Source organism: Oreochromis niloticus, linkage group LG20, assembly GCF_001858045.2.
Source record: "Oreochromis niloticus isolate F11D_XX linkage group LG20, O_niloticus_UMD_NMBU, whole genome shotgun sequence".
Taxonomy (NCBI): Eukaryota; Metazoa; Chordata; class Actinopteri; order Cichliformes; family Cichlidae; genus Oreochromis; species Oreochromis niloticus.
In genome coordinates, this window is record NC_031984.2 from 3,729,007 (window position 1) to 3,739,537 (window position 10,531).

General features: G+C 42.0%; 1 protein-coding gene across 2 annotated transcripts in view; it reads left to right on the plus strand.

Annotated features, from left to right (window-relative positions):
* Window positions 1–9,656, plus strand: part of ptpn18 (protein tyrosine phosphatase non-receptor type 18) — a 29,217-nt gene extending 19,561 nt beyond the window's left edge. For both annotated transcript variants that reach the window (XM_005477841.4, XM_013271830.3), the window contains exons 12-16: window positions 11–48; window positions 6,265–6,390; window positions 6,979–7,163; window positions 7,262–7,351; window positions 9,169–9,656. In XM_005477841.4, the coding sequence (XP_005477898.1) occupies window positions 11–48; window positions 6,265–6,390; window positions 6,979–7,163; window positions 7,262–7,351; window positions 9,169–9,242 (513 nt within the window). In that variant the 3' untranslated portion in view covers window positions 9,243–9,656. The remainder of the gene's footprint in view (window positions 1–10; window positions 49–6,264; window positions 6,391–6,978; window positions 7,164–7,261; window positions 7,352–9,168) is intronic.
* The last annotated feature ends 875 nt before the right edge of the window (window positions 9,657–10,531 follow it).

Genomic DNA, 10,531 nt, shown 5'->3' on the forward strand with positions numbered 1-10,531 from the left:
CTATTTTCAGACAAAGAAAACCACAACAGCTGCATCTTCCAGCAACAGGTGCGTGCATGTTATCTACAGAGAGGCACCATACATACATTTAAAACCTGCTTTTCACACATGAAGTCCAGAAAATGTCAGAATCTGTCTCATTCCCGGGATCTTTGGTAATGCTGTTTTGCCAAAGCTGCTGGTGTGGTTAATTTATGTAAAATGTGTCTTTCGGTGTCCGTGCCGTGACACACCAGATGCTGGCAGTGAGATGGGTCTGTCAGTAGTGTGAAGGGCCTATTGTACAACCCAAAGCACTTTAACCAAGTAGTTCATGGTGTCAAAACCTGTTCAGTGAGTAAAACTGAAAGTAAAATGGAACTGGAAAAGTCCCAAAACACAAAAGGCTTCCTGCATGTGCCCCTGCAACCCTCCGACCTCCTCACGTGGACCTGTTTGGTCTCTGCAATGTTTAGGAAATGCTCCGTTGGGTTTAGTGAGGGTGCTGCTCGGATAGGACATGAAGGAGCCAGTGAGCATGACAAACACTCACTAGCTGTGAATGCTCCAGACTATTAAGTTAGAGCCCCTCCTCATCCTTTTCTTCTTCTTTGGTGCAACCCTATTGGGGTACCCCTTTGGCCTCTCCCCTTTTCTACAATTTCCCTGTGGGAGACGTCGGTGTCATTTCTTTTCCAACACTAATTATATGTTTATCCACTCTGATGTTCCTGATTGTGTGTTTTAGTTTATTGTCATCATTATACCTGTCTTTACTAGATGCTGTGATTATGTGATACGTGTGTGTTTACGCACTCTTAATAAGTCTTGCTGGCTTGGAAGTTGTAGTGAGTAGAGCTAACTCTCGTTCCAACTATCTATTTTTGGTTATAAGAGGTGCCGTGTGCAAGTTGTTTACTTGGAGGTCTTTCTCTTAACCTCTCATTGTCAGACACAACGCAGGCACACACCAGTTTCACTCACACACATCGTAATGGAGAGCCAGTAGATTAAAGTCCATTTAATGTTGAATTTGAGTCGTTTGCATTGTTGCATAACCTGCAGGTAACATGTGGAAAAGTTGTATAGGAAGCTGTAGAGCTACCAGAAAAGCTTCAGTTATATTTACCATGATGGTCTCAGAACAGCAGACTGTGGTGTCTGATGGCCTGTGCCATCTTTGACACGTGTCAGGTTATGTAGGTGAATGGATGGTTCTTATATAGCGAGTTTCTACGCTGAGCACTCAAAGCTATTTATACAACACGCCTCACTCATCTATTCTCACAACCACGTTTTTCAGTGCTTAAGTCCTTTTATCTAACATTCACACACATTCATACTCCAGTGAGAAACTTGGGGTTAGTTTCTTGCACAAGGATATTTGGCAGAATAGTAGATGACCTGCTCCATCTCCATTTAGGCCCAACCAGCATAGCTGTGGTCTGAAAAGTTTTCACTGAGGTGGGAGACTGAAAACTTTACTGGGTGTAAACGGAGGTCCGTGTAGCCGCCATGTTTTCAAAGAGCATAATTTGTGTTCCTGTTTTGATCTTTACATCCAAACACCAGCAGAGATGTGGAGTCACAGAGAGAGAACAGACGCTTCAGAGAGTCACTGAGCTGAAAAGAGGCATGCAGCTACAGCAGAATGTTTCTTCAAGGCAAAACTCAAAGTGACGAAGCTCCAAAGGCTGGTTTCATTTTTATGTGCAGCCAGCTTCATGGCATAATGCTGGACTGTTTGCTACCAGTGATCTATGCCGTCAGGGAGGTTTCATTTTCATGTTCAGGCCTGTGAATCGGGCTGAGAGACACTTGCATGCACATTTGCAAGAACAAATGTAAGGGTCCATTATTTTGATTTAGTGTCAGGATGTATTTGGTGTTAGTGAGTGCTCCATAGAACCAGCAGCTGTCAGATTCAGCTCTATGAAACAGGCTTTTGTAAGTTGTCTGTGCTGGTGAATAGAGTTCTTCTAGAAATGGAATCAGTTATTCTGGAAGCAGAACTGAGGCTTTTATATGCACCAAAATGTACATGGAAATGATTTATGGGACGTGCGTTATTGACTAAATTAAAGCTTGTCGATAAACTGCGTGACGGACCCTGATGTGATTTGTATTTCCCAGAAGAGATGAATTGGTCTGAGATCGAGTTATGGCACAAGATTGACATCGTTTTCAGTGAGCACTCATGTCTTATGAATGGAGACGTTGTCATTGCGGAGAAGGGCACATCCATCAGGATGGAAATGTTCCACCAGAACAGCTTTTCATTGATTTGTAGTGACCTTTTGCCCTGAGGAGACAAGAGCACCCAAACCATGTCAGCAAAACGACCCCTATGGCATCAGAGCCACCTGATCCCCTCACTCGAGGGCGAAGATTTTAGTCCTGCACACACGTTTATAATGCATGCATTCGTCCTGCTGGAGTAAAAGCATTAAGGAGGCAGAGGAGTTACAAGATTATTCAGAATGTTCTTTCGGCTGGTATCAGTCGGTATTTTTGACTCTCATGGAAACTCCCAGTCTGTTTGTGGTAAAAGTGATCATCCCAGCTGTGTTGCACACATTCAGAGCTGTGATCACAAACATGGAAGAGCCAGAAGGAAAATCAGGAAGTCTAATATCAGTCAGGCTTTAAACCAAGTCTTTAGATAATCCTGGCTGTTGTCTTTGTTTTCAGTCAGCTTCAGTGACAGAGCTGCGATCTAAAGCGCAGCGATAAGAGATCTGTGACTGTGCAGCACGTTTTAATTAAAACTTACCTGAGCTATTAGAATCCAGGGATCAAAAATCAATTACACAGATTTAAGATATCACAGAGGGAGACAGGTGCCACACGCGCATTAAAGCAGGTTTCCTTCCCAAACAAAAGGCGCACAAGCAGCTTCATATGAGACAACGTGCAAAAAACCAAACGAGGACATAGTAAATCGCGCCTGTATGTGTGCTGAGGGGCAATATTAAATGAGAACGTCGAGGAGAATTAGGCTTTCTAACAGTCTTTTGGGTATTTTCTTTTTGCAAAGACATTTTCACCATAAATTCATGCACAAGGTTGTAAATCAGTGCATAAAACTTCACCACACAGGAAAATGTCCTCGTTATAGGGGGTCGAGAGTTCAGCCCCTTTCTTTAATTCGACACCCGTCTGTGTAGGCAGAGAGACCGATATAGACAGGATGCTTCACCCCGAGGTGTTAAATTAGCACCTTCCCACCCTCCATTCCCATATGCTAGCATGTTTCCGTGGAGACCGAGTCAGGCGGGTAAAGAAGGGGAGGAAACGGGGTGAGGAAGTAGATGTAGGAGGTGAGAAGAGGAGGACAGGGATGCTGAAGGAGTGACATAAAAAGAAGAGGGGAAGGAAAAAGAGGCTGAGAGGAGAACTGAAGGGAAATGAGAAAGGGAGAGAAGGATGAAAGAGCAGAAGAAACACGAGGAAGTAAGGAAGCAGCTGAGGAAGGACATACAGGAGGTTAGAGTAGGAGCAAATGATAACAACGAAAGTCAGATCAGAGCTCAATCAATTAAACAGTCTTTACTTCCTTCCGGGACCACAGTTGGTGCACAGTGTTTGCAATCATTGTAACCATGACGACCGTGATCACGAGGCTGCAGCAGGAAGTCGAGTTGTGATTTCCTGCAGAGATGCAAATTTTAACCGACGGCAGCAGTGCTAAAGTGACAGCATGAGCCACAATAAACAGATATCAGATCGAAGGTCTTAATGTGAACACTCAGTTCTGCAGTGCATCATGGGGCCTGTAGTTTACAACGGTACAGTTTTGTAGTTCCACCGAGCTGTACTGTAAAAACTCACTCGATGTTTTGTCCACTGTGTGAAGTTCAGCGAGTGGCTGAAGTCTAGAACCTGTGGACATCACCAGTGAGATGCTCTGCTCATTATCTCAGAAATCAGCAGCTTCCAAAAGCTCGACCAAGAAGGAAGTGTTTAATTATCTTTGATTTAAAAAGTCGCAGCTGATGCTTGTCTGAGGTCACATGGATCATACCCAGAGTCAAAAAGACACGAGTCCCTTTTGAGGTGAGCTTTGAGCACAGGACGTCTGGAGGGAGTGTTTGGTCGCAGAAAGTTCAAGATCCTTTTAAGGCTTTAACCTCCTAGGACCTGCCGTCCACATCTGTGGACATCACATTTTTGGTTATTTAGACCAAAATACTCAATTTTGCTCTACATGGGCCTGATATCCACTTACGAGGACATTATACTGCTACTGTTCTGTTAAAATTTTAAATGAATATCCTCATTTGTGGCTCTCATTTTTCTTAAAAACAAAAATAAGGTAAAAAAAAAATAAATCTGGAAATTCTTTGTTTTTACATTCATCTGGCCCCAATATGCCCAAATATCAAAAAGAAATTAAAAATGCATGTCGTGGAAGAGTTCGGGTCTTAGGAGGTTAAAGCCAGCGCCGCAGGGAGCCCATGCAAAGGTGCTAACACATAAGTAATCCGAGTCCAAGTGATTAATCTGGGCTAACTGCAAATGAGGAAGTGAGACTGGCTAACCTGAGTAAACGTAACCATGCGTAACCTTTTCCACATCTGATGGTTTTCAAAAAAGCTTTTAGTCTGTAGGTGTTAGAGCTGGAAGAAACTGCTCATGTACAGCACTCGTTTGTCACATTTCAGTCAAAGCTTATTTTAAAGGTTTTAATAATAGGAGTTAAAAGGTCACGTTATCCTTAAACCTGTCAGTTATCAGTAGAGGATCAAACGAAACAACCACTGCTTTGAACTCATTTAAGTGTAAGAAACTGTGTTTATATCCAAGACGCACTCATCAGCTTTCATAAATGCAAACATATGTTTGTATTTAGCTGCTGTAGTGAGTTTGATTACACTGATTCTTCATCACAGGCTCTTAGACAGCTTTCTTGTCCTTTTAGTTAGATGTTATGGTCAAATGGTTCATCGGTCGCTGTTAAATGGCGTTTAAAAAAAACAAACCCCAAAAATGAACCACTCATGTAAAAATGGTCAGGAATAAGTTTGCATTGACGTTGGGTGAGACAGCAGCCAAAACTTTCGGAAACCCTGGACAAAGACTGGCACAAGACTTTTGCACAGTACTGTATATTACTTACATTTCTCAAAATAAAAATGCAGAAAAGCTGTTGACGAGTGGGATGATATGCTGTTGCATGTGGTGTTGAGTAGCACATTGGCAGCACTCCCCATCTGCTCGGTTTTGCAGCTCATCACATATGAAACCACACTGCTGCTGTTGAGTTCTTACTTGAATTGTGATATTTAATTATTTCTTTCTTTTTTTAGCTGGGGGCAGGGGGGTTCTTTTTGTTTCTTTTAGTTTTGCCTTTAAGGACGTGAAACTCAAACTTCCTCTCCTCTGATCACACCAGTCTAACAGCTTCTTCGCACTTCTGCTGCGTTTCTGGCACTTTTCAAATTGTGTCTACTTCAACATTTTTATTTCTTCCGTTAATCAACAGTCACATTGTTGGTGGGGAAAGAGTGAAAGCATGTCACGCCTTAAACGGTCATTTTCAGGTTAGTTTAGGAAACTAACGTCATGCTTTTGTTTGCTACTGTCAGGAAGTGGTCAGCTATCTCTGTCCAAAACTAGAAACATACCTACTAATAATAAACAACGTGGTGCGTCTTTGTTCACCCTGAAGTCAGAATAAAAAGATACGTTTCCATGAAAACCAAACTAGATACAAAGAATCCAAACTGGAAACAAGCTGACGTAAATGGGCAGACGTGATGTAGAGTGGTTTTGTGTCTTCTGAAACTAAATGTGGCCACATTTGACAGGAAGGTGTAGTGATCTCAGGAGCTAATTCTGGTGAGCCATACAGGTGCAGTGTACACAAATAAACACACACTTGCTAATTAACATATTGAAATGCTGGGATTTAATACCTCAATACTGGATAATAAATTTTGTGGACAAGCTGTGGAATTATCTGACACGTTATTAAAATCAGTCCAAAAGGCAACAACAGCACAAACATTGTCCAGTTTAGTGACTTGGCTGGGGTGAGCAGCAGCTACAGCTTCCTGTGTTAGCATTTCGGTTGCATGTCATCCCCCTAAAAAGAAGTGTTGCGAAGGGGGAAACTAGCTACAGAAACCAAAACTGTTTGAAGTTATTGCTGCTGTAAACTTGGACGTTTTACGTAATTTTTACCACTGCTTGGTCCTGATCATCACTGAGCTGCACATGATTGAAAATGTTCCCTCATACAGCAGCTCAAATGTACTTGTCCTTCTCTCTGTCTGCATGCAGATTATCACAGCAGGTTGTCATGAATGATACATACGCTGTGGTCAACAAGCCCAAACACGCCCATCCGCCGTCATCGGCTCCCACCTACTCAGCTGTACCCCCGTCCAGATCCAATATTGGAAGCAGGTAAAGAAACTAAAGTGTGCATAATGCAGAAATTTTAGGATTTTGTGATGCACAAAAGTATAAAAAGAATAAATGGTTATTGTTTATGAAAAGTCTGATTCGACACCCTAAATCGTCGCCGTCTTCTGCTTCACCACAGCAGTTCGTCTGCTGTCGTCTCAGCATATCGCTTGCATCCTCTGTGGACGGACCTTCTGTCACACTAACCCTGTGCTAGTCCTCCTTCACTACATGATCCTTCTCCGTGGTCGTGGTTGCTCCATCTTCAGCTCCTTTGTCCAATCTATCCGCTCTCCTTCCTCTGGACGTGTCCAACCAATCTCAGGCTTGCCTCTCTAACGTTGTCTCATCCTCGCCATTCTGCCTGCACTCTATTCTTGACCTTTCTTTGTTGCTTTGGCTGATTGCCCTCTTCACTCCCTCTGCTCCTTGCCTCTTTACACCTCCACCCTAAAGGCATGGCATGCTTGCTTGGATGCCCTTCCTGACACAACCCCAAAGGGATTTGTCCCAGGATCTTTCACTTGTTACACCATAGAGCCACGAGACCTCCACTCACTGATCATGGCTGTTTTGTCCTACTTTCAGGACAATGCCCACCTCCCATCACTATGACAACGACCCCAAGAGCGCGTCAGCTGCTCCCATCTACAGCACCGTCAAACCCCGAGCTAAACAGCAGAGCCTGCCATCCTCAATGACACCCATCTATGACATAGCATCACCAACCGGTCAAAAGCCTGGGGAGGGCTCAGACTATCAGCTGGTTGCAGGTAAGGAGAGGGTGGTGAAGGAGGGGCGGGTGAGTGCTGTTTGGGATTTAAGGGGACGTGAAGACTCGAAATGTAAACTCCCTCTTTTCTTCCTGCAGTTAAACAGTCTTCACTGGACGTTAACGATTATGAAGATATTTCCTCTTCAGTCTCCGATGTGACCAGTTTCTGTTCGCCTGGTAGCATCGGTCAGTACACCTGTGCAGTACACCTGTGCAGTACACCTGTTCTCACAGTTAATGTAACAGTACCTCATTTTGTTGTTCATGTTGTCACACCTCAGACTCATAATTTCAGGTCTTTCCTTCCCAACTTTTTGTATATAGACACTTGTAAAGTCGTGCTTGACACATTTGAACACACTCAGTAAGCATTATTTTTGTACATGGAGAAGGGGCATCTTTTAACTCAGACCACAATGCTTTCCTAACCTAATCAAATACTCTTTGGATTCTGTAACTAACCAGCTAACACACAAGAACAAATAGGGCAAAAAAAAAAGAAAACACAAACACAAGATCCTGAATGGGAGATTCCACATTCTCGGTGCCAGAGTCAGACTACACAATATGTGTGTTATAGTGTTCACTGTGTCACATTAGACCAGAGTCGGTGTGTCTAAAAAGCATGTGTGTAAATATAGGTTGAGTAATAGCAACTAACTAATGTCATTTTAATGTGTATGTAATGATATAGTGGTTAGCTAATTGCATGCTAGTGTTTTAAGGGCACCTATTGTGGTCATTCAGCTCCATATTTTTCATCCCAGGACTCGATGGGTAGTTCAAAATAATTATGTCTTTTACTGCTGCTCTTCATCCTCAATCAAACTCGAGCCACTTTTAAGCTAAAGTACTTCTGATTGGCTGCTGCTCATAGGCAGAAAGTCTTTAAGCTACACATAAGAGTGATAAGAATGACAAGAATTACTCAGACTTAGATTTCGTTGTGGACATTAAGCTTTGGACTTTTTCACAGAGAGTAATGTGAACCATGTCTGACCTGTGTGTAGATGGATCGTCTCAGACGTTGTTTGGTCGGTTTTCAGTTTCTTCTTCCTGCCGTATGATTTTGTTACACTCTGCCCATCAGGGACCTTAAAAATGAACTTTTATTCAGAACAATTTAACCCTCATCCTGCATAGATACACCTGTGCTAATGTGTTTATACCAGTCTAACCATAGCTCTTTAGCTAGTCAACAGGTAGCACATCTTTGTTTGTCAACCAGCCTAACTATACTAACTTTCCAAACTGTTACTTAGTTTACATCTTGGTTTGTGTCCAAAGTTTAAATACATCAGTAAGAACATGTTTTAATCTTTAGATGGAAACTAACTAGCTAAACTTCTAGCTACACTTTGTAAATCCTCTCTTTCATGGATGCCTGGGTTTTAAACATTATTATAAAACCTGTGACTAGTTACACTAATCATTTAAACTCTGTTGCCCAACCCTGGAAACCTGTCAGTCCAGTTAAAAATGTTTATTTGCTGACTGGGAACCACTTGCTGACCAGCTGGGGAAAACTTATTTTCCCGAGTGACTGAGTATTCTCAGGGGGTCGCAGTCTGCTCAGTAGGCCTGTGAAGAGAGAAGGAGTTTGGACTGTTTAACTCTCTGGTCTCTGTGTTTTTCAGAACTGAAGGAAGATTTTGCTCAAAAAAATGAGTAAAGGGGCCAAATAGGTGCCCTTGGAAGCTTTTGGGTATTCCATTGGAGCTTTTCTAGCTGCTTAGAAATAAGGATGGGTTTTATGTTTATTACTATTATCTGACAGCTACACTGTGGTGTGCTACTAACTATTTTAAATTCTGCTTATGAATACTGAACAGGGTGTAGGTGGTATGGGGGAGGTGATGGTGTTAAAAAATGTGCTAGTTGGCAGTGGTGATGACAGAAGAGAAGACGGTTTACTCACAGTTGGACTGCTCTCTTATTGCTGCGTTTGTGTTACATAGTGAAGTTATACTGTTGCTGATTTTCTTTATTTTGTTATTTTTCAGGGTTTAACTGTCGGATTCAGAAGCCCAGAGGACCCAGAGATCCTCCAGCTGAGTGGACTCGGGTGGAGAGATGAACTGGTTTATCAGACTGTTGGGCTGGACTGGACTGAATTAGACTTGAATCTGACTGTTTGTGTGATTTGATTTGTTAAACTGGTGTCACTGTGATCATCTGACCAGGTTCAGAAAGCTGCCTGTAAATATTTATGGAAATCATGCTTGACGTGTCTGAATTTTATGTATTTAAAGGTTCAATTTACCTTTTTGGTGGGAATAATTTAACATGTTAAATATTTCAAATAGACGTTTACAAACTTTGACCACAATCTTAAATCATATTTGACCTCCTGACCGGGGGGTTTATCTTATTTTAGATGTTGAATCTTCAGTGTCACTATCATTTGAAGACACAAAAGCTCAGTATCACTAACATAGTACTTTGATTTTGTAACATGAGTGTTAATGACAAATAAAAATGGAACATCACATCTGCTCAGCGTAATTAATTTATTACTAATAAATGATTTCTGTTAAGGACACCATAAGGTTTCACGGGGAAAAAGGACTAATTTGGCTCAAAACGCGTTAAATTTTCATATTTGAAGGTTTTCTACTTTGTAGCATTTGTTTAAAATGTTCAAGAAGTTGATCCACGTGGGATTGCTTTTCACAAAACGGTGAAAAGTAAAAGATAAAACATGGTCCTTTGGTCTGTGAACTACCTAAAACAGGAAATTATACCAACAAGTGAAGTACTCTCAAACACACCAAAGCAGAAATCCTCGAGTTGACCAGAGCTAATCTCAGGACAGTCAGTCACTATGGAAAAATATGTACTCCTGGTTGGTTGCCTACATTTCCCATCATGCACCTGATGGGATTTTTCATTAGCGCCCGCCTGCAGCTAGGTTATCTAAACGCCACACCTCATATTGGCCTTCCTCATGTCCTAGATTGCTCATCCCTGACTCCTCTCGTCGCTCTATAGACGAGCCGAGGAAACTGGGATTTAACAAAATAAAACCAACTCGCTTTGCAGCCTCATTTTAAAGCAATTAAATGAAATCAGTTAAATATATTTGAGCCAACTGCATCATAAATAGTTTTGTTTGAGCCCTGCAGCTGCATTTTATCATCTCATTTTAGTGCTCGTGACTTTTTAAATATATTTAGGGTTAAATTCACAACAACATGAACACGTTTGTTTTTAAAACACAAACACATGGTGAAGAGCAGAAAGTCTGAGCATGAAGCTGATTGTCTTGAATAACTGAAACAGCTGCTGAATACAAAGGACTGGCTGTTTGCAGGGGAGTCCTCCCTCCTGAGGAGTACCACCCCTCTTTAATACACATGGGATGCA